The 24,985-nt window shown below is 45.9% G+C and overlaps 1 protein-coding gene across 1 annotated transcript; it reads left to right on the plus strand.

Annotated features, from left to right (window-relative positions):
* Positions 1-14,412: 14,412 nt before the first annotated feature.
* Positions 14,413-24,183, plus strand: rrad (Ras-related associated with diabetes). Its single transcript, XM_043706528.2, has 5 exons — positions 14,413-14,544; positions 15,519-15,868; positions 19,523-19,596; positions 21,470-21,674; positions 22,314-24,183. The coding sequence occupies exons 2-5, from the start codon at positions 15,529-15,531 to the stop codon at positions 22,589-22,591; spliced, it is 897 nt and encodes a 298-aa protein (XP_043562463.1). The 5' UTR covers positions 14,413-14,544; positions 15,519-15,528; the 3' UTR covers positions 22,592-24,183.
* The last annotated feature ends 802 nt before the right edge of the window (positions 24,184-24,985 follow it).

Raw genomic sequence — 24,985 nt, forward strand, 5'->3', positions numbered from 1 at the left:
TGAATTTCTCACTCTGTTCGATTGCCCTATGATCTATATGTCCTTGTTTGCTCTCTACCTCTCACAAAACAAAGGTTTTCACTGTACAGTTGACAATACACGGTACATTTGACAGTAACAATAAATTAATCAAATCATATGTATATTTTTCAAACAGCAGAGGTCCCAGCACTGTTTCTTGCGTAACACACTGGTCATAGATCTCCAGTCAGAAAAAACATCTTCCACAACTACCCCCTATCTTCTGTGAGCAAGCCAGTTGTGTGTCCAACTTATCAACTCACCATGGATCCCATGTAACTTTGTTGTAAGTCATGCAATAATTTTTTAAAGACTATTCATTGCCTATGCACAGTCATGGGCATGTGCCCTTGTTTCAGAATAAATGACCTCATTTTCAAATGTAATATTAGGCCAATTTTAGGAACCAAATACTGGCAAATGGGACTAGATCAGTTTAGGTTATCTGGTTGACATGGACGAATTGGACCGAAGGGTCTGTTTCTGTGCTGTATAATCCTATGACAATGACTCTATGACTATGACTGTGGTCACACATCCTGAATGGTTCTTTTCCAACAGGATTGTTAACTGGCCCTTCCTCAATGCATCTTACCAGATTTAGATCACTGCAGGTACCTTCTAGTTGTGAGCAGATGTTCTGAGCCACCTGAACTCTTGCTCTTTGCTGCAGAAAGCAGCGTCAATCCCTCAAGGAGGAAGTGAGGATTACAGATGCTGGAGATCAGAGTCAAGAGTGTAGTGCTGGAAAAACACAGCAGGTCAAGCAGCATCCGAGGAGCAGGAGAATTGACATTTCGAGTTTAAGCCCTTCCCTATATTTTCATTCCTGATGAAGGGCTTATGCCCGAAACGTTGATTCTCCTGCTTCTCAGATGGTGTCAATCCCTCTCCTTAGGCTATCCCCAACACTCACTTCATTCCTTGTTACTGTCTCCATTTGAATGGCTTCCTATACCATAATGCAGCACCAACCCCCTCACCTCACTCTCCTCCAAACAAGCTGAAATCCTAAAATCTACTGTACAATTGCAGAGGCTGACACTCCTGGCCCTACCTGCCTCACTCACTGTCACACCATCCTGTCCTTGACCACTGACCACATCAGAAGTCCCTGTGCTACATGGTGTGACTGCCTCTTGGTAGAAAGAGTGCAGGTAACATGCCCTCTTCCTGATGTGTCGCTGTGTTACAATGCAACCATTATATTCATTTCCAAGTTTTATTGCCCCTCTGGGAAACAGAGTACATAACAGTTCCCCTGACCACCATCCCTCCCTCCCCTACCCAACACCATCATCCATCCCATTTCTGGCTGTGGGTGTTTGTTCTGTGTACATTGGCATCGCAAGAACATAACAGTCAAACATCTGCAAGGTTTGTGAAGGTTTGTAGCTCAGGTTGAGGTTTAGGGTGTAGGCTTGCTCGCTGAGCTGTAGGTTTGATATCCAGACGTTTCATTACCTGGCTAGGTAACATCATCAGTGGCGACCTCCAAGTGAAGCGAAGCTGTTGTCTCCTGCTTTCTATTTATATCTTTCTCCTGGATGGGGTTCCTGGGGTTTGTGGTGATGTCATTTCCTGTTCGTTTTCTGAGGGGGGTTGATAGATGGCATCTAGATCTATGTGTTTGTTTATGGCGTTGTGGTTGGAGTGCCAGGCCTCTAGGAATTCTCTGCCATGTCTTTGCTTAGCCTGTCCCAGGATAGATGTGTTGTCCCAGTCGAAATGGTGGTTTTTTTCATCCGTGTGTAGGGCTACGAGGGAGAGAGGGTCGTGTCTTTTTGTGGCGAGCTGGTGTTCGTGTATCCTGGTGGCTAATTTTCTTCCTGTTTGTCCTACGTAGTGTTTGTGGCAGTCCTTGCATGGAATTTTGTAGATGACATTAGTTTTGTCCATGGGTTGTACTGGGTCTTTTAAGTTTGTTTGAGAGTGTTGGTGGGTTTGTGTGCTACTAGGATTCCGAGGGGTTTTAGTAGCCTGGCTGTCATTTCTGAAACTTCTTTGATATAGGGTAAGGTGGTTAGGGTTTCTGGCTGTGTTTGGTCTGCTTGTCGTGGTTTGTTCTTGAGGAATCTGCGCACTGTATTTTTTGAGTATCCGTTCTTCTTGAATACGTTGTATAGGTGGTTCTCCTCTGTTTTCCGAAGTTCAACTGTTTTGGGTCCAAAAATCTGGATCCGCTACATAGAAATCACCTTTGTCATCACAAAACGAAACAAGATAGAAGAGACATTTAACATCATCAACAACACTCTCACAGGCATAAAGTTCACCAAGGAGGAAGAAACCAACAACAAACTCGCATTCCTGGACGTCACAGTCAAAAGAAAAGACAACGGAGAACTACAAACCTGCGTATACAGAAAACCGACAAACACTGACCAAATACTTAACTACACCAGCAACCATCCCAACACACACAAACAAAGCTGTATCAGAACACTATTCCAACGAGCCACCACACACTGCAGCACAGATGAACTTCGGAAAACAGAGGAGAACCACCTATACAACGTATTCAAGAAGAACGGATACTCAAAAAATACAACCCATGGACAAAACCAACGTCATCGACAAAATTCCATGCAAGGACTGCCACAAACACTATGTAGGACAAACAGGAAGAAAGTTAGCCACCAGGATACACGAACACCAGCTCGCCACAAAAAGACACGACCCTAAAGTCAAACATCTAGAGTACAGGAAAAGGAGCACTGGGATACCAGGAAAGACACATTGGAATTCGAGAAAGGGAATTGGAATAGCATTTTAGCAAAGACAAATGGAGTTACCCAGAGTGCTGGGAAAAGTGAACAGGATTCAGACCCAGGCATGGGTACCAGGTAAGAGGCATTAAAATCCTCAGCCTGGTACAGGCACTGAGGAAAAACTGAAAGAGCAGTGAATGTGAGCATCATCCCAGAAAAGAGAACTGGAATATCCGTGCAGGAAAGAAAAATGAATGTCACCCTAGGAGAGAGACATGTGGAATGTCATCTTGGATATTTATGCCAACTTTCCACTGAAGACAAGATATTTTATAATTAGCCTGTTCAGAGAGGTTATCACACAGCTCTGGAGCAGGTTGGACTTGGACCCTCAGAGCTCAGGACATTCCCACTACAGCACAGGAGTCCTACCCTGCTGGAGGCTAACTCTGGGAGGATGATTCAATACTCCTGCGCATGAAGGGTTAACAGCGCTTGCAGAACAGAGCAGCAGGGCTCAGGGTTTTCTGCTGTAACATTATATAAAGTACTGCTTTGTTCACTGTATAAAAATATCAGCAACACGCAACATAGAATAACTTGATACAGAAGCCAACTGCGCAACTCTATCGGGTATTCACTGTACATTTATAACTGGGCTAAAATAAAAATGGCTGTAAGAGCACAGATATACATCTTACATAGTCATCATTAAAGAAGCTACACCACTCAGATGTGAAGCATTGCAAAGTCATAATTCCCTAAGTGTTAGGTTAACATCAAAAAGATGATTCACCCACAATCCAATCTCCTCTGCTGATCCTTAAGAATGAAATATGCTCACATCTGAGCTGATGGGAATCTGATGAATTTTCAAATCGGTGACATTGTGTGTTTACACATAGAGCTCAAAGGTTGAGGATATCAAGTGAGAAAGCAAGAATCGACAAAGAGATCAGCCAAGGAACAACCTCTTCAGTATCCAATAGCATGATGCAGAAAGTTCTCATTGTTCCACTCTCGCTCTGTGCCAGAACTCTAACCTCCACAGGTCATGGCTTCATGTTTCGGAGATCTGGACACATTATTTAGGTGAACACTCCCAATGCAGCCCAGAGGGAATGCAGCCCTGTCAGAAGAGGTCACACCCATTGTCTCAGTTGCACAAGACCCATGGGCAATTGAGGGAATTTTTCTCTGATTTCATAGCAAATATTTATCACTTAAGCAACATCAGAAGGACTGTTTCTTAAAATTCATTCATAGGATGTGGGCCTCTCCAATGGGCCAACATTTATTGGCCATCCTTATTTATCCTTGAGAAGGTGCTGATGAGCTACTTTCTTGAACAGCAATCCTTTTGGTGTAAATTGATCCACAATGTCATTAGGAAGGGAATTTCAGGATTTTCACCCAGTGACAGTGAAGGGACAGCAATGTACTTTCAAGTCAGGATGATGAATAACTTGAAGGGGGATGTGGATGTGGATGTGTGGTCTTCTCAGGTGAGGTGACAGTGATAGCCCATGGCATCAAGGTTGCATTTGGCCAAGTGTGGCATCAAGAAGCCCTGGCAAAACTGGAATAAATGGGTATCAGGGGCAATCTCCCCACTGGTTGGAGTCATACCTGGCACATAGGAAAGTGGTTGTGGTTGTGGGAGGTCAGTCATCTCAGCTCCGGACCTCCCTGCAAGGGTTCGCCAGGTAAGTGTCCAAGCATCTTCAGCTGGGAACATCACCAACTGCAAGTTCTTCTCCAAACCACTCACCATCCTAATTTGAAAATTTATCACCGTTCCTTCACTTTTGCTGGGTCAATATTCTGGAATTCCCTCTCTAAGAGCATTGTGGGTCAACCCACAGCAAATGGACTGCAGCGGTTCAAGAAAGCAACTCACCCCCACCTTCTCAAGGGGCAACTATGGACGGGCAATAAATGCTGGTCCAGCCAGTGATGCCCATGTCCCACAAGAGAATTTGTTAAAAAAATATGATGATTTGGCCAATAAGTGAACTCTATGAAGGAGACTGAAAGCCTGAGGATTGCTTTCCACTCTGATCAGTCTGTCTCGTATATGTCACTCTGTAGGACTTGCAGGTGGTGGTGCTTGAACAATGGTAACCCCTGGGATGATGATAATGGGGATTCAGTGATGGTAACACCATCGAACATCAAGGGGCAGTGGTTAGATTGTCTCTTGTTGGAGATAGTTATTACCTGGCACTTACGTGGTTCAAATGTTACTTGCCACTTGTTAATCCAAGCCTGGATATTTTATAGGTTTTATTGCATTTGAACATGGACTGCTTCAGTATCTGGGGAGTTGTGAAGGTGCTGAATATTGTGCAATCATCAGTGAACATCCCCAATTCTGACCTTATGATGGAGGGAAGGTCATTGATGAAGCAGCTGAAGATGTTTGAGCCTAAGACAATACCCTGAGGAACTCCTGCAGAGATGTTTTGGAACTGAGATGACTGACCAACAACCATAGCAATCTTCCTTTGGGCTCGGTATGACTCCAACCTGTGGAGAGCTTTCCCCACTTTCCATTGACTTTAGTTTTGCTCAGGTCTTAATGCTGCTATCAGTTAAATACAGCCTTGATGTCAAGGGCTGTCCCTCTCCCCTCCCCTCTGGAATCCAGCCTCTTTTGTCCATGTTTGACCCAAGGCTGTAATGAGGTCAGGAGCTGAGTGGCCCTGGGGGAACCCAAACTGGGTGTCAGGGAGCTGGTGCTGTTGGATGTGCACTGTTGATGACACCTTCCCTCTTTTTATGGTCAAGAGTGGACTAATGGGACAGGAACTGACCGGTATGGGAATGTTCTGCTTTTTATGTACAGGGCATGAGCAATTTTCTGTATTGTCGGGTAGAGGCCAGTGTTATGTTTGTTTTCATTGCTAGTTACCAGATAATGCTGTATGCAAATTAACTGCTATGTTCCCTACATTACAGCAATGATTACACCCTAAATATATCTCATTGATTTCAGATCATTTTAGGATAACTGCTTTTCGTCATTTATATAAATGATTTGGATGTGAACACAGGTGGTATGATTAGTAAGTTTGCAGATGACATGAAAATTGGAGGTGTAGTGGACAGCGAAGAAGGTTACCTCAGAGTATCACAGGACCTTGATCAGATGGGTTAATGGGCCGAGGAGTGGCAGATGGAGTTTCATTTAGATAAAGGTGCTGTATTTTGGAAATGTTGGGGAGTGTTGCTGAACAAAGAGACCTGCAGTGCAGGTTCACAATGTTATGGACCAGGGCAGACCCCTTCAAAACATTTCAAGAAGGTAGCCCAGATCCTAACTTTGCAAGTTGTTTTCAGCAGGTGTGAGTGGATATTCCAGGAGGAATGCAGCTGGCCCAACCACTCAGTTTTAAACAACACAGAATTTACTTTTGCAGAATACTGAATAAAACATGAACAAGAGAGAACCAAATTTGGAATAAGTTAACCTGTCTGAAAACCCAGTTGACTCTGTCGTAACTTAATGATGTTGTTCCAAATACTCTTAACATCCCATAAACAACCCCTTGGCAATAAAGGTAAAATCAAACATAAGTTCTTACGGGAGAGATGTCAGAGAGAAAGTCAGCCAGAAAACCTCTGTTGAATCTGGGAACTTTCTCCCCAGCTAAAACTTGACCAGCAGCTTCAAACAGACTGCTTGCTGAAACCAAACCAGAAAACACCCTGAACTGGGAAAACTGACTATTCCCTTTTCATTGTACAAGTGCTTTTAAAAAAAAAGCTTTTCAGAGAACATAGAACAATACAGCGCAGAACAGGCCCTTCAGCCCTCAATATTGCACCAACCTGTGAACTAATCTAAGCCCATCCCCCCACACTATCCCATCATCATTCATGTGCTTATCCAAGGATTGTTTAATGCCCCCAATGTGGCTGAGTTGACTACATTAGCAGGTAGGGTATTCCACGCCCTTATCACTCTCTGCGTAAAGAACCTGCCTCTGACATCTGTCTTAAATCTATCACCCCTCAACTTGTAGTTATGCCCCCTAATACAAGCTGACGTCATCAACCTAGGAAAAAGACTTTCACTGTCTACCCTATCTAATCCTCTGATCATCTTGTATGTCCCTATCAAATCCCCCCTTAGCCTTCTTCTCTCCAATGAGAACAGACCCAACTCTCTCAGCCTTTCCTCATAAGGCCTTCCCTCCAGATCAGGCAACACCCTGGTAAATCTCCTCTGCACCTTTTCCAATGCTTCCACATCCTTCCTGTAATGGAGCGACTGGAACTGTACACAATATTCCAAGTGCGGCCGCATCAGCATTTTGTATAGTTGCAGCATGACATCACGGCTCCGGAACTCAATCTCTCTACCAATAAAACCTAACACACCTTATGCCTTCTGAACAGCACTATCCGCCTGGGTGGCAACTTTCATAGATACTGACTCCAAGATCCCTCTGCATATTCACTCTACCAAGAATCTTTTCATTGACCCCCAGTATCCTGCCTTCCTGTTATTCTTCCCAAAGTGAATTAGATTCCCTACAGTGTGGAAACAGGCCCTTCGGCCCAACTAGTCCACACCGACCCTCCGAAGAGTAACCCACCCAGACCCATTTCCCTCTGACTAATGTACCTAACACTATGGGCAATTTAGCATGGCCAATTCACCTAACCTGCACATCTTTGGACTGTGGGAGGAAACCGGAGCACCCGGAGGAAACCCACGCAGACACGGGGAGAATGTGCAAACTCCATACAGTCAGTCGCCCGAGGCTAGAGTCCAACCTGGGACCCTTGTGCTGTGAGGCAGCAATGCTAACCAATGAGCCACGGTGCCGCCACCTCACATTTATCTGCATTGAACTCCATTTGCCACCTCTCAGCCCAATTCTACAGTTTTAAGTAGATATTTCCAATTATATCAGAACCTCTGCCTTTATGACCCCTCTCAAAAAAAACCAAGGACAGAATAACCTTGTTAAAGAAACAGCATTGACACTATAGTTCCTTGGAAGTGGCGTGGCAGACAAATAGGATAGTGAACCATTATCCTTTTGTACACTTGCCTTTATTGGACAGTACATTGAGTACAGAAGTTGGGAGGCCATGTTTAGGTTGTACAGGACATTGGTTAGGCCACAATTGGAAAACTGCATGTAATTCTGGTCGCCCTACTATAGGAAGGATGGTGTGAAACTTGAAAGGTTTCAGAAAAGATTTACAAGGATGTTGCCGGGGTTGGACGGTTAAAGCTATAGGGAGAAGCTGAATAGGTTGGGGCTGTTTTCTTTGCAGTGTCGGAGGCTGAGGGGTGATCTTGAAGAGGTTTATAAAATCAAAAGGGGCATGGAAGGGATAAATAGACAAGGTCTTTTCCCTGGGGTTGGGGAGTCCAGAACTAGAGCATAAATTTAAGGTGAGAGGGGAAAAATTTACAAGGGACCTAAGGGGCAACCTTTTCACGCAGAGAGTGGTGCATGTATGGGATGAGCTGCCGGAGGAAATGGTGGAGGCTGGTACAATTACATGGTTTAAAAGGGATCTGGATGGGTATATGAATAGGAAGAGTTTAGAGGGATAAGGGCCAAGTGCTCTTGGCAAATGGGACTAGATTAGGTTGGAATATTTGATCGAATGGCTGTGTTAGACTGAAGGATCTGTTTCCATGCTGTACATCTCTATGACTGTACTATTCTAAGTCCTGAAAGTGCTATATCAGTGCAACACTTTCTTTCTCAAAGCACTTTAAATCAGGGATAGGAATGTCAGAGCTTCTTTACCAATGGAGCAAAGCTGAAGGAACCTTTTAAAGAGTGGCATTTCTTATTGCGACCCAAAACAAACACAGAATATTTCAGCAAAGAGTCCAGGTGCTTGAAGTACAAGAATGATTTCCTAACAAATGCATGACAGGAACATTGACTGGAACACTTGCAAAAGTGACAGCTCACTCTGAATAAAACATCTTACTGGTTGAAGCTAATGAATTGCACACCTTCCCAGAAGAGTGAATCAAGTAAACATATCGCAGGCGTGTTTGTGATGACGTGGGTCTGTGGCAGATCTTGATGATCCTGCTTTGTGTCATTAATTTGACAGCGGAGATTAATAGCTGCAAATTTTTAGACCTTCATTCCCAGCAATAACTTGACAGACAACAACAGCCAGACCACACTTGGGCTGTGCAAACAGTGGCCTGACAATGCCTGCCAACTATTCCATGCAAAGGTACTTAGTGACAGAAAACGACCAGCTCCTCAACCCTCACCTCCCAAGCACATTTGAGACAATGCCACAGACTCTAAATTGTTTACCATGTTAATGTCATGGGTGCAGAAATCTGGCTGGAGAAGGAAGAATGCAGGCAAGATCTATATGATTTTTTCATTCTTTTTTCTTCCCCCATTAAAATATCAGGAAAAGGTAGAAAAACATGAATGAATACTGTCATGTTAGGATGCTACTATATTTACAGGAGCAGAGGTCACAAATCAATCTCACCTACATTGTACAGAGCCTAAACCCCAAGATTGCAAGAAGACCTGATTGATGAGGGTCACCTTTAACTGAGCCATCCAGGAAAATATCACGGCCTCCCCATCATAAAATTCAATTGGTTCTTAAAAGGTTTCAAAGTTTTGTTAGAAATGCAAAGGTTTATAAGGCTATTGGGACTGTGTCTTTAATTTAGGGTAAAAATGAATGGGATCCCATGACCCATTCTGAAGTCTGCCTGATCACAAGTCTAGGTTACGAGGCTGTTAAAGATTAAAGGGAGGCCTGGTTTTTTCACTACCAGGTTAGTGTTTGAGGTTTGCACTAGGATTCATTGGCAGCAGCATCAGTGTTTACAGTCATTTGGCTGCTAGTCTCCAAAGTCAAATGAAGATGTTGTGAATGTCAGGATATGAGTTACTAGCTGCAGAATTCCCCAGTTTCTGATCTGCTCTGGTAGCATATGGTTAATCCAGTTCAGTTTCTGTTTAATGGTCACCCCAAGTATGTTTTTAGTGAGGGATTTAGTAATGATATAGCCATTGAATGTCAAGGAGTGATGGTTAAATCGTCTCTTGTTAAAGATAGTCATTTGCTAGCACTTGTATGACATGAATGTTACTTGCAACTTGTCAGCACGAGCCCAGACATTATCCAGATCTTGCTGCATTCAAACGAGTATCTGAGAAGTCGCAACTGGTGCTGAACATTGTGCAATCATCAGTGAACATGGTCGATTTTGAACCTTAATCACACTTTCCCATCCCACTGCCTTTTATTTAATTTCCATTGTGTTCTGAAAAACCTATCAATCTGCTTTGAGTTATGTCAATAATGGAGCATCCACAATACCCTTCAGGTGAAAATTCAAAGCTCTGTAATTTTCTCAGAGAAGGAATTTTTCTCAGATCGGTCTGAAATCCAGTAATTCTTATTTCTAACTGGGTAAACAGCTGCTCAGTATCTACCCTGGCATACACTCTAAAATAATGATATATGCAAACACATATTCCTCAATAAGATCATCCCTTAGAGATTCCTTCTGCTTTTTGTCAGAAGAAGGTATACTTTTCTGTTAGCCATATATAACCCTCTGAAAGCCCTGACACTCAGAACAAGCTTTGCTGTAATTTTCCTCCTGACTCTATCATTTTAATTTGTCATTTGTATCTTGTTGACCCAGTGCTCAGTGGGAATCTGACCACACCTAGATACAGGTCAAAGTGACCAGGGCTCTCCCAGTTTGTGTGAATCTTCCTCTGACCTGCGCTCTTCTGTTTCAATTACCTCATTCAATATTTTTATTTGAACCAATTGATCTGTTCATTTTCATATGGTACTATTTCCACACCATTCATCAAGCATGACTGTTTTGTTTTAACTTCCATTGCACTATATTTTAATGTCAGCTTCTGTGCCTAGTACATATAGTTGCATAGACATGCACATACACAGGTTGCACATGTGCTGACAGACAGATGCATGGACTGACGTATGAAGACACAGACTTGCATGACAGATGTAAAAAGAAAAAAAGGTCCTTCCAATTATAAGACACCTTTCTCAATTTCAGGATGCTCCAAAACAGAACAACTCAGCACATTTACAAAAGTCACGGTTATTATGTAGGAAGCACAGCAAGGTCCCACAAGTAGCAATATGATAACACCCAGGCAAGCTGTTACATTGAGGGATAAAGATTTGTCACACCAACAAGAGGGAACAGATGAGACCTTGTTTTGACATCTGATCTGACTGCTTGTATCTCCAACACTCCCTCAGTACTAACACCATAAGTAACTGCATAGACTGTACACCTACATATCTAGAGCGGGCCTTGAACCCATAATAGTTTGGCTTAAAGGTAAGATAATTCTCCACTGAACTCCAACTAAATCCAGCAGGCAGTCTGAGGCCCTGAGGAAAATTAGCTCCAGTAGTTTTACCAGTATTTTAATGAAAATGTTAGCAATGTAAAGGATGTTGTAAATACTTCTCTGTAGTGTGACTTATACATACCAGTAATTACTATACAGTCAGGTAACTGTATCTGATGCCCTAGGCTCAGTTGTCACCTGACATCATGTAAATTCCCTCTGCTCAAATTCAGTGCCAAGTCAAGGAGTGACATTTCCAAGTCTAATCTCCAGCAACTCAGCGAATGTGGGCAACCTGCCAATGGAATACCAATGCCAAACGGAAGATATGGTAATGTGTCTAGACTCTTTGAGCTTGCTTTGATGCACTTCTTGACGAAAGTTAATAACCCTCTGGTGTAAACAACATGGGCCCAGCTGGAATGCTCCTTTAGCACCTTCTCCTTAACCTATCAGCAACAAGTCACTGTGGACATAAGGAAATCTTAATGAATTAAACTTGCTCATTGGTAACATGTCACTTCTTCACATGGATTAGTAGGCTCCATTAGTAGGATAGTAATGAATCAACACTATCAGACTGATCCCATAACTCCCCATCCAATTCCGTGCTGGTTACTAAAATGCTTTGGTGTGACCTGAGAGGTTCTTACCTCCAAACCCGATACGTTCAAGGCTCTCCTGGACACTCCCCTGTCCTCCACCTCAAACAGTCTCATCTACCTCAGCTAAGACTCTTCTCTCTCAATCTTGTGCTGTTCATTGCTGTGCTCACTGTCCTGCACCAGCTCCCAGCAACACCTCCGTTTAAACATTCTGAACCTCGCTTTTGAATTCCCCCCATGGCATTGGCCCCACCCTCTCTCTGTAACCTCCCCCAGCCCCTTGACCTGAGCCCGAGGCAGGGTGGGAGTACATAAGGGCCCAGTTGCTGTGGCCTGGGGCGTTAGGCTTGGATTATGACCTGGGGCACAGGCCACAAGCAGCACCCAGGGGCTGTGATTTCAGTCTGTGTGCCTGCCTACAAAGCTGGAAGATTCTCTGTGCTCCTCCAGTACTGACCTCCTGCCCATTCCTGAGCTAATTGCAGAGTCGGTACATCTCTCTCTCTCTCTCTCTCTCTCAGCTCTGTGCTAGGTGGTGGGTTAAAGGTTATGGGGAGAAGGCAAGAGAATGGGATTGAGAAACATCTCAACCATGATCGAATGGTTGAGCAGTCTCGATGGGCCGAACAGTCTAATTCTGCACCAACATCTTATGACTTTCTGGTGTGAGTTCAAGTTCCATTTAGGCAGTGCATTGCTGAGGGATGTTATAATCTAAATATGGAGCGGATTCTCAGGTGGGACATTAAACTTCTACAAGGCAGGCATCCTTGCAAGAGGATTCGCAGTAGGGTTAAAATCAACTAGGTAAAAACAATGACTGCAGATGCTGGAAACCAGAGTCTAGATTAGAGTGGTGCTGGAAAAGCACAGCAGGTCAGGCAGCATCCGAGGAGCAGGAAAATCGACGTTTCGGGCAAAAGCCCTTCATCAGGAATCGAGGCAGGGAGCCTGCAGAGTGGAGAGATAAATGAGAGGGAGTAGGGGTGGGGAGAAAGTAGCATAGAGTACAATAGGTGAATGGGGGTGGGGATGGAGGTGATAGGTCAGAGAGGAGGGTGGGAGAAAGTAGCAAGACATACAATAGGTGAATGGAGGTGGGATGAAGGTGATAGATCAGAGAGGAGGGTAGAGTGGATAGGTGGAAAGGAAGATAGGCAGGTAGGACAGGTCATGAGGGCAGTGCTGAGCTGAAAGGTTGGAGCTGAGGTGAGGTGGGGGAAAGGGAAATGAGGAAACTGGTGAAATCCACATTGATGCCCTGGGGTTGAAGTGTTCCGAGGCGGAAGATGAGGTCTTCCTCCTCCAGGCATTGGGTGGTGAGGAAGTGGCGGTGGAGGAGGCCCAGGACCTGCATGTCCTCGGCAGAGTGGGAGGGGGAGTTGAAATGTTGGGCCACGGGGTGGTGAGGTTGATTGGTGTGGGTGACCCAGAGATGTTCCCTAAAGCGCTCTGCTAGGAGGCGTCCAGTCTCCCCAATGTAGAGGAGACCGCATCGGGAACAACGGATACAATAGATGATATCAGTGGATGTGCAGGTAAAACTTTGATGGATGTGGAAGGCTCCTTTAGGGCCTTGGATGGAGGTGAGGGAGGAGGTGTAGGCACAGGTTTTACAGTTCCTGCGGTGGCAGGGGAAAGTGCCAGGATGGGAGGGTGGGTTGTTGGGGGGCGTGACCTGACCAGGTAGTCACAGAGGAAACGGTCTTTGCGGAAGGCGGAAAGGGGTGGGGAGGGAAATATATCCCTGGTGGTGGGGTCTGTTTGGAGGTGGCGAAAATGTCGGTGGATGATTTGGTTTATGCGAAGGTTGGTAGGGTGGAAGGTGAGCACCAAGGGCGTTCTGTCCTTGTTACGGTTGGAGGGGTGGGGTCTGAGGGCGGAGGTGCGGGATGTGGACGAGATGCGTTGGAGGGCACCTTTAACCACGTGGGAAGGGAAATTGCGGTCTCTAAAGAAGGAGGCCATCTGGTGTGTTCTGTGGTGGAACTGGTCCTCCTGGGAGCAGATACGGCGGAGGTGGAGGAATTGGGAATACGGGATGGCATTTTTGCAGGAGGTAGGGTGGGAAGAGGTGTAATCCAGGTAGCTGTGGGAGTCGGTGGGTTTGTAAAAAATGTCAGTGTCAAGTCGGTCGTCACTAATGGAGATGGAGAGGTCCAGGAAGGGGAGGGAGGTGTCAGAGATGGTCCAGGTAAATTTAAGGTCAGGGTGGAATGTGTTGGTGAAGTTGATGAATTGTCTGCACAGCTGACTGTTCCTCAGGTATAACAAAATCCCAAGGTCACTCTGTCAAAAGTGGGCAGGGGAAGTTCTCCTGGTGTCCTCAAGCAGCAACACCACAAGAAAAACATGATCACATCGTGGGATCTTGCTGTGCGCAGGTTGCCTGCTGCAGCTCCTGTATTACAGCGGCGCTTAGCACTTCCTGACTGCATCTGTGAACGGCGCTATATAAACGCAGTCGGAAACCAGTTCCCAGGAGCTGAAGCTTGGATTGAGCTCTGCGGCTCCATTTGGGATGTTTTTCTTCCAAAGTGAGATTGAAGCGAATTTTGGATGAAGCAGCGACACGTGGGAAGTGGGGCTTGGGGGCGGGGTGGTGAGTGGGGCAGTTGTTGGGTATTTCTGAGCAATTCTTGGGCCATGTCTCAGTCAGAGTCAGCTGTTCACCGCTTCATGCAAACTATTCTGGGCGCTGACAGTCATCGAGTTTCACTGATGTCAGGGGCTGACTTCACCGGCTGGCGATTATAAATAGGAGCTGGGAGCCGGGCAGGAGCTCCCCAAACCGCCAGAGAGACAGACAGAGAGGACATTACCGCCCAGCTTCAGGTAGGAACCTCTGCAGGGACTGCTCTTCCCTGACTGTCTGGGACAGAGCCGCACGGTGGGAGGGAGAGGGACCCGGGGGCTTGTCCTGATCCCGGCCGCAAAGTTATTGGGATCGTTCTGTGCATCTTCTCCAGAATGGCCTCAGCGGAATGAGTGCTGGGCAGGAAGAGTGTACAATTCATTCCAGTTATTTTTAAAGGTGGGACAGATTGTCAGCTCAGCAGAAATATCCGTGAAGATGACTTGTGGTAATCAAAACGTTGCCCGTTTAACGCAAGTGTTGAATGAACTTGCCAAAGTTATCACAAATTCCAGAAATATTTACCGCCCACTCACAGCAGGTGCTGGTTTCCAGACTGTGAACAGAAAGTTGATCTCAACAAGGGTCGCTCATTCACTGAGAGAAGGGTCTGTGTCTCTATCACAAGCCAGTCTCAGTGTGTGCTTCCCAGACAGCATTCCCTCAGCACTGACCCTTGGTGCAATGTGGCACTCCCTGTAGCTCTGGATACTGCTATCAGCGCCAGTTTAATGAGGATGGTGTCCTAATTGACGTAATCCCAGATAATTGTCCCTCTCCTGTTTCTGAGCAGTTTCTCCTCTTCCCACGTTCACCTGAGCAGGACTGAGTCAAATCCGAAAATTCCTAATGTTCAAGAAAGTGCTCATGTGCTAATTTGTAAAGGCTTCCTGGTGTCTGGGGAGAATGCAAGAAGGTGGCATTCAGAGAGCAGATCACCCATTCTCATGATGAGTGACGGGACAGGCTGGAAGGGCCGAACTGCCTGCTATTGCTCCCAGTTTGTCTGAGACAGCCCACACGTGGCTAATCCCCCCCGGGTACATCACAGTCTCTCTCCTGCTCGGGACTCTCGTGTTAAAGTCAATTCTTTACTGGTAATATCGACTTGCTAAATAAAATAAAATATATTTTCTGTCTCTGCTTCCCTCCCTATCCCCCCCACCCCCCTCAGGGAGACAGCAATGACTCTAAACAAGACGGACAGGAGCCGGGCACTGGAGCGGAGACGGGGCAGTACCCCTCTACATGCCCACCGCCGGAGTATGCCAGTGGATGAGCGAGAGCTGTGTGCCTCTCTGCAAGCAGGCACCTTATCCAACCTGGTCCGCTGTACCTCCTACAACCCGGGCCAGGCCTCCCAGGCGTCCCACTCCTCTGAGTCCCTCAGCTCCAGCGGCAGCGACTCCGACAGCAGCCTGTACAAGGTGGTGCTGCTGGGCGAACACCGAGTGGGCAAGAGCAGCCTGGCCCGGATATTCGGGGGGCTGGAGGAAAGCGAGCCCCAGGAGACTGAAGGAAGAGGTGAGTGTATGTGCGTGTGTCAGTGAGTGTGTGTGTCAGCATGGGTATGAGCGTGTGAGTAAGTTTGTGTGTGAGTGTGAGTGTGGGGAGCTGCTCTAAAAGGAGATAGAGAGAGAGCAGGGATTAGCAGCTGTAGAGAGAGGGACCCACACAGACAGAGAATGTCAAAGACCTGGGAATATTGGACCAAGAGAAATAGACAGCAAGCAGTTAACAAGCAGAGTGAGAATTGATTTGGAAAAAGTGTGTGAGAGAGGTTGGTATGGACAACATAAAGGGAGGAGAGAGAGAGAGAGATACTGGGATGGAGAAATGTGCTTGAAACAGTGTAGAAACAGATTTGTGTTTCTAAACATTTGTGTTTAATCAAAGTGTCAGCTGTGACTGAGAGAATAACCCTCACAGCACTGTGCTGGGAACGGCTGAATTCAATAAAGGAAACACTCTTGAAGAACTGCCGATGCTGAAAATCTGAAACAAAAAGTCAGAAAATGTTGGAGAAACTCAGAGGTCTGGCAGCATCTGTGGAGAGAGAAGCAGAGGGACCCTTCTTCATTGTGGGTGGCACGGTGACTCAGTGGTTAGCACTGCTGCCTCATAGCACCAGGGTCCCAGGTTTGATTCCCGCCTCGGGCGACTGTCTGTCTGTGTGGAGTTTGCACATTCTCCCCGTGTCTGCGCGGGTTTCCTCCCGGTGATCCAATTTCCTTCTACAGTCACTAAATTGTGCAGGTCAGGTGGCCAAGCTAAATTGCCTATTGTGTTAGGTGCATTAGTCAGAGGGAAATGGGTCTGGGTGGGTTACTCTTCGGATCGTCGGTGTGGACTTGTTGGGCCGAAGGGCCTGTTTCCACACTTTAGGGAATCTAATCAGAACTGGACTTGTCACATTAACTCTGCCTTCTCTCTACAGACACTGCCAGATCTAATGAGTTTCTCCAGCAATTTCTGTTACTGTTTCTGAATTTAATTATGCCCTAAATCTCAATCTAAGCTGATATTTACATTACAACACTGAGGGAGTGCCGCACTGTCGGAGGGTCAGTGCTGAGTGAATGCCGCACTGTCGGAGGGTCAGTGCTGAGGGAGAGGCGCACTGTCAGAGGGTCAGTGCTGAGGGAGAGGCGCACTGTCAGAGGGTCAGTGCTGAGGGAGTGCCGCACTGTCGGAGGGTCAGTGCTGAGGGAGTGCCGCACTGTCGGAGGGTCAGTGCTGAGGGAGTGCCGCACTGTCGGAGGGTCAGTGCTGAGGGAGTGCCGCACTGTCGGAGGGTCAGTGCTGAGGGAGTGCCGCACTGTCGGAGGGTCAGTGCTGAGGGAGTGCCGCACTGTCGGAGGGTCAGTGCTGAGGGAGTGCCGCACTGTCGGAGGGTCAGTGCTGAGGGAGTGCCGCACTGTCGGAGGGTCAGTGCTGAGGGAGTGCCGCACTGTCGGAGGGTCAGTGCTGAGGGAGTGCCGCACTGTCGGAGGGTCAGTGCTGAGGGGAGTGTGTCGCTTTCAAGAGGACGTTATTTCTCTTCAAATAATCATTCAATATGCAATGAATGGGGAAAGGCAGGAGAGTGGCACTGAGGCTGATTTGGAGAACCAGTACAGATACAATGGGCCAAATAGCCTCCTTGTGCCCCATAATAATTCTAGGATTCTGTGAATTGTGAAATGGTCAGTGTTTCCGTGAGATGTTAAGATCTTGGTGGTCGCATAATATCCCGTGACATTATTTTGTACTGGAATAGGGCGATTGTGTCCAATGTCCCAGCCAATAGTTAATGCTGTGATCATTTATCTCCTCATTGTTGGGGCAATCCTGCTGAGTGAACATTAGCTGTGGTGTTTCCACATTGCAACAGTAACCATGCCTCAGGAAGTATTCCATTGGCTGCAGTGTGCTGTGTGTGTCTTGAGGTAGTAGCAGTTGCTGTGTAAATACAAGTCCTCTATTCTCTCTTTATCCTCTCCTGTTTTAATGCAATGCTGGACTCTGCTCCTTGTTTCTTTCTCTGGCTTTCCCAGTATTACCAACGTAATTGTACTGTAATCATTGCTGCTTTTAGAATCTGGCCCCAGGAGCTCAGGGAGTCCAAGCACTTTATTGATTTTGTTAAAATTGGCCATGTAAGATCCACTCACTGACTCCAGACTCAGCAAATCTCAAGATATTAATAGATTCACCTTCCAAGATTGTCATTGGATAAACCTGAGTCATCTCAGCCTGTACTAAGTAATGGAAACTTAACCACAATGTTCTCAGTTGCACCTAAGAATGGTTAGAGTGGAAAGTCACTCATCAGACTGACAGCCAGACTCTACATTAATACTGGGCACAGTAATACTGCCAGCAGCTCCATCCCACTGCTTCAATCACACAAGGGGCACATTGACCAGTGTCTCTTACCCAGATCAGACCAATAGTGTAGGTCACTATTTACAAATTCAGGATACCTAACAGAGACAGCAAATTGACAATTTCCATGGCAGCCTGGAATCTTCTCAGACACCACCCTGCACGGACAAGGGAGACTGACAAACTGTTACAGGTTTTCCAGAAGCAGTAGTGAATTTTATGAATGACCTCCCTCATTCTAATCTCCCTTGGGATCTGGGTGCTACTGATGTGAAACTAATTGAACATTCACATTCCCAACAGGAAATGTCTTTACTAACTCCAGAAAACCTAGTCAAATTGGCTCCTTGTTAAAACCAGAGTTCATTTGGTTCATTCCTCTTTACCCAGGGATCTTGACAATTTGAAGTATCCCGTCACAAATTGTGAAACACCCAGACCTAGGTGCAGCCTCTCAGGTCACTTAATAACTTGGTTATGTGTTGTGGCTTTGAGGGGTTAGACCAAATGACTTGCCTTCAAAGTCCTCAGGAGAATTTCATGGAGTAAGAAAAGACCGATTGTTTACTGCAACAAGTGCTGAAAATGTGTTGCTGGAATAGCGCAGCAGGTCAGGCAGCATCCAGGGAACAGGAGAATCGACGTTTCGGGCATAAGCCCTTCTTCAGGAATGAGGAAAGGGACCCTACCTTTTATCTTAGTCTGCTGGACACACTTTCCTCATTCCTGAAGAAGGGCTTATGCCCGAAACGTCGATTCTCCTGTTCCCTGGATGCTGCCTGACCTGCTGCGCTGTTCCAGCAACACATTTTCAGCTCTGATCTCCAGCATCTGCAGACCTCACTTTCTCCTACTGCAACAAGTGAGCAAGTTGAGGAATAACAGCAGAACCCAGCAGGTGCTGGGAATCTGAAACAAACCTAGAGAATGCTGGACGGGCTCAGCAAATCTGGCAGTGTCTGTGGAGAGAGAAACAGTTTTAAGTCTGCTATGACTCCTTTGGTAGTAGGTTGTGGTTACAATTTTTAATATAATTGACCCAAGAACCAGGAACGAGATCAGTTTTTTTTTTTTACTCAATGATTTGTGATCTGGGACACACTGCCTGAAAAGGCAGTGAAATCATATGCAATGGAAACTTTCAGAAAAGGAGTTGGATAAATACTTGAAAAGGAGAAGTTTGCATTGCTGTGGGGAAAGTGGAATAGCTCTGTCAAAGAAGCAGCAAAGACACAATGCATCTGTTGTTGTATGAGGCGTGAAGATTCCACAAAACAAGACTCACTGTAAATCCAATCTCTGCCCTTTCAGGAGACACGTTCGACAGATCGATGGTGGTGGATGGTGAAGAAGCAAACCTTTTGTTGTTTGATATCTGGGAGCAGGTTGGTCCTTGCTATGAATGCTGCTAGTCTAAGTGCAAATGTGTTATTTACTGTTTTGTCCCATTGTCAATTGCCTAATTGGACATTGTCTTCTTCAGTACTGATAGCACCGTGGTATTTCACCCCAAGTGACCACTCTGTGTGCCAGGGTTAATGTGGAACGGTGACACACACTCGCACTCTCTCTCTCACGCACTCTCTCTCACACACACCCACATATGCACTCTCTCTCACACACACACACGCACCCTCTCTCTCTCTCTCTCTCGCACACGACTCTCTCTCCCACACACCCACACACACATTCTCTCTCTTAACACGACTCTCTCTCTCACACACACACGCACTCTCTCTCACACACACCCTCTCTCTCTTACACACGACTCTCTCTCACATACACACACGACTCTCTCTCATACACACATGCACTCTCTCTCTCTCTCTCACACACACACACACGACTCTCTCTCACACACACACACACACACACACACACACGACTCTCTCTCACACACACACATGCACTCTCTCTCTCTCACACACACACACCCACTCTCTATCTCTCACTCTCTCTCTCTCTCTTGCTGGAGTTCAAAAGTTTGAGAGGGGATTTCAAAGAAACCTATAAAATGCTTTATTCACCCACCCCCTGAATTAGCCAGACCAAAGTTAATGTAAAAATATAGCGTTGCCCAAGTGGATACGTAGGTTTTAAAAGGAAGAAATTTCACCAGATTCTCTTGGCTTAACAAAGAGAGTGAGTTTATTTCTTACAAAACACAAGAAGGAATAATAACGCAGCACACACATACACAGATTAGAAATGAGCAGTGAGTCTAAAAAGAGAAATGTCAAAAAGATATGCAGACCAGTCCCTGAATTGTTTGTAAAGAGCAGATAAGAAAATGTAGTAGCTGTTATTGGATGGTGTTGATGATGTAGACACTGACTGTTGAGCAGTCAATTGCAAGATTCTTGGCTATCCAGGTTGGCAGAAATTCTGTGATTTTGATTCCTTTGAGATTGACTGACTGAATTTTAGTCTTTGATTTTGTTTTACGTACCAAGGCGTTTAAAAAGGCTGTTCTCCACACAGTGCTCCTCACAGCACTGTAATATACAGACTAGAATGCCCAGCCAATAATACACAGATAAGGACTGCAGTCAGGTTCTCACCCAGTTGTTTAATATTCCTGGACAAAAAACACACACGTCAGAAAGAGGAGGTTCTCTGCTGTGAAGGGGATTGTGAGCCACTGCATTACCTCCTCGGGTTAAATATCTCCCTGTTTGATTCCACAAGTTTCACGCAGTGTTTTGCCAGTCACAGAATTCGCAAACACAGCTTCCCTTGTCTCAGTCCTGTTTTGAAAAAAATGTTTTCAAATTAAAAGTAAAAAATATCAATAATTATTTCAAGGTTCCAATTCATCCATCATTCTAAGAACAAATACACAAGGAATGCAATATTGAGGTACTGGCCAAAGATAGGCTATAGAGAGGGAATGCCGCACTGTCGGAGGGTCAGTGCCGTGGGAGCGCCGCACTGTCGGAGGGTCAGTGCCGTGGGAGCGCCGCACTGTCGGAGGGTCAGTGCCGTGGGAGCGCCGCACTGTCGGAGGGTCAGTGCCGTGGGAGCGCCGCACTGTCGGAGGGTCAGTGCCGTGGGAGCGCCGCACTGTCGGAGGGTCAGTGCCGTGGGAGCGCCGCACTGTCGGAGGGTCAGTGCTGAGGGAGTGCTGCACTGAGGGAGGGTGACTTTTGAGTTGAGACATTAAATTGAAACCCTCTCTTTCCTGTCATGTAATCTTGGTCATTGTGTTTGTGAGAGTGCTGTCAGGAGAATGAAATGTACCTTTATTCATCATTTCAGGATGACACCAACTGGATCCGTGAGCACTGTATGAAGCTGGGAGATGCCTATATCATCGTGTATTCAGTGACAGACCGAGCCAGCTTTGAGAAGGCTTCAGAACTGAGGATCCAGCTGAGGAGGGCGAGACAGGCAGAGGACATCCCAATTATCCTGGTCGGGAACAAAAGTGACTTGGTTCGGTCCAGAGAGGTGTCTGTGGAAGGTACGCAGAGTTGCACTCAATGCTTCCAAAGCTAGTGTTTGAATTGGGAACAAGGCAGTTTGCATGTGAAAGAGTTCTGAAGGTGAAGACCCTCAGAGTGCTCTCAACAAAGACAAGTGCAAATGAATAATTAGCTATCTCTCTGTCTTTCTCCATTACTATTTCTCTTTCTTTCTGTCTCTGAATCAATATATCTGCGTCTCTTTCATTTCTCCATCACCACTGCTACATATCTCCCTGTCTCCTTTCTTTCTTTCCCTCTCTTTCCCTATTTCTCGCTGTCTATGTCCCTCTGAAAGCAATGGTTCTGGGGTTATTGAGAGTTGTCCTTGATCCTGCTTTTGGATGAGATGGTGAGCTGAGATTCCGTCTGCTTTCTCAGTAGAACATAAAGAATCGCCAGAGACTTAGCCAATATTTCTCCCTCAGTCACAGTCACTGAAAGCAGATGAACTGGTCAATATCTTGCTGCTGTTCCTGGGAGGTGGTTTTTTGACAATTGTTTGCCATATCTGCTATGTAACTTTGAAAGTATTTCATCAGCTGCAAAGTGCTTTGGGAGATGCTGGAAGGTGCTATATAAATTCAAACCCTTCTTTCTTCTTGAAGGCTAACAGTGATTCTCTGGTTTGTCTACAGAGGGGAGATCCTGTGCTGTGGTTTTCAACTGCAAATTCATCGAGACCTCAGCTGCTCTCCACCACAACGTCCGGGATCTCTTTGAGGGTATCATCCGGCAGATTCGGCTGCGCAGGGACAGCAAGGAAGCCAACGAGAGGCGACTGGCGAGTGCCAAGAGGCGGGAGAGCATCGGTCAGAGGGCCAAACGATTCCTCAGCCGCATCGCAGCCAGAAACAACAAGAAGATGGCCTTCAAACAGAAGTCCAAGTCCTGCCACGATCTGTCTGTCCTCTGAGTGAGATTGAGAAAACCCAATGGTCACCTTGGCTGCTGTGCAACCATGAGTAAATGTGTGTGTCCTTTGTGGTTATAGAAAGATAGAAGTTACTGCTCAGAGAATACACATTATCTGGAACTATATAGAAGGAATTTGAGATCCTGCTGGTGAACACTGTGTTGCATTTCTTGCATGTTGCCTGTGCTGCAGCTGAAGGCCTCCTGCCTAACATGGTGAGACTGACAACGTGGATTGCCTCCGCAGATTGTGGAACCAAGTGGCAACCAATCTCTCCACCAAGAGGCCTCCTGCCTCCCTCACTCTTTTTACCTGTCTTCTGACACACCTTATCCTGCTCATACATCCAGCTCCTTCCCAATATCAATGGGGAACCATTCCAACACTGACTGATAGAGAGAGAGCTGATGGAAGTGGCTGACAAGATTCGGGAAGAATTGAAACCTTGTCATTGGAGAAACTGCATGGTTTTTATTTCAGAAGCTTCTCGGAAGCTGCCCCTGTAATCCCCTTGTTAGAGGGTCTGCCTCAGTACTCCATCTGTTACCACCAGCTCTTGGGCTTGTGCCCAGAAACTGTTCGTTAATCAGTTGGTTTGGGCATATGTCTGTGACGGGTTTGGGGGGGGGTGGGAGGAGGGAGGAGGGAGAAGGTGTTCAAAGTCAGTCTGCCTGGCCTATGGATAGGGACACTCCCCTCTCCATTTACAGCAGAAATCAGCTGGAACATTGGCTGCTATGGGCACTCTGTGTTCCATTTAATTAATAAGGCTTTCTCACTGTACATAGAATCAGACAATGATCACTGAATCAGACTTTGAATTCAGTGGTGGACTTATTAAGAATTGGTCGCTGGGTGTCTAATATGGCTCTGAGGTTGTGACAGTCTGCCCTCTGCCATTTGGCCAATCCTAACTGTCCTGGCTCTTTGAGACATTTATCCAATTAGACCCACTCACCATGTCTTTCCCCACAGCCCTTAAGGACTCATGAGTATTGGGAAAGAATTACTGGTCCACATGAATCCAGCTTAGTCGGAGCTGCCTGTGTTAACAAATTGACAGGCTATTTGACAGCTGCAGTTTCAGATTCTGGTACACTTGGGGATTGTTGATTCTGGAGGTGGTTCATTGTAAATCAGTCACCATCAATAACTCAAGGAATGGGCTGAGGAGAAATTTTGCTTTATTTAACAGAAGCAGTTAAGTCTCTTTTGTGATATATAAAGCAGAAACGATGGTGCAATCAGCACCAAGACTTTGTAAAGCACCAGGAATTTTAGAGGTGAGAGGGTTTTATTGAGCTGACTGTTAAACAGAGTGAAAGGGAATGAAAGCGTGTTTAGGTATGTTTGGGGATGTGTGACGTGCGCAGGCTCGTACAGAAACATCACATGGAATAGTTAGCTGTATCACAAGTTCAGAGGCAGCTGCTGTGAAACTAAAATTAAAAAAGCAATAATCCATCATCACTGTGGTTCCATGCTCATTGTATCAGATTCCTTTGCACTTCTGTTTAATATTATTCAAATCATTTCTTAACTGTTTACATATCGATTTTTGTATTTAAAATAAAATTTAGTCAGCCTTGCAACAGTGTGTTGGTATCTTTCTGCAGTAGTGAGCACTTTGCTGGGACAGTCTTTACTCTATATATTATAAAACTGATTGCAACAACCGTATCTTGACTGATCTTAACCAGCTCCCTCACACTGTCACTCAGTAACCCCTCTCCCCCTGTGTCGTGTTATTGACTGTACCTCTACTGATGTTAATCCAGCTCCCTCACACTACCACTCAGTAACCCCTCTCTCCCAGAGCCCTGTATTACTGACTGTATCTCTACTGATGTTAATCCAGCTCCCTCACACTGTCACTCAGTAACCCCTCTCCCCCCAGAGCCCTGTGTTACTGACTGTATCTCTACTGGTGTTAATCCAGCTCCCTCACACTGTAGGAGAGTATAATGATGTATCTATCATGCCTGTTAGACCCAGAACATGCTTTACTGGAACAATTATAAACATATATTTTATTGCTGTTTGAAGTTTAATGCAATTCCATTTCTTTCATGGACTTACAGAATATTTTAATCCATATTTCCGAAGTACCAATCAACCCAGTGCACCTTCTCTGTGTTCTTCCCAGAAGTCTGCACTTGCCTTATGAGTCATGATCCCAATCCCTTCTGAATGTCTTAATTCTTCTGGATCCTTTCCCCAAAAGGAACAATTTCTCTCTTTCTACTTTGTCCAGACCCCTCCCGGTTTTCATGGAACCCCTACAGTGTGGAAACAGGCCATTCGGCCCAATAAATGTACACCGACCCTCCAAATAGCAACCCACCCAGACCCATTCCTCTACCCTATCATCCACATTTACCCCTGGCTCATGCA

This window comes from Chiloscyllium plagiosum, unplaced genomic scaffold (assembly GCF_037043375.1).
Source record: "Chiloscyllium plagiosum isolate Xiang-an unplaced genomic scaffold, Cpla_swu_hap1 HiC_scaffold_17, whole genome shotgun sequence".
NCBI lineage: Eukaryota > Metazoa > Chordata > Chondrichthyes > Orectolobiformes > Hemiscylliidae > Chiloscyllium > Chiloscyllium plagiosum.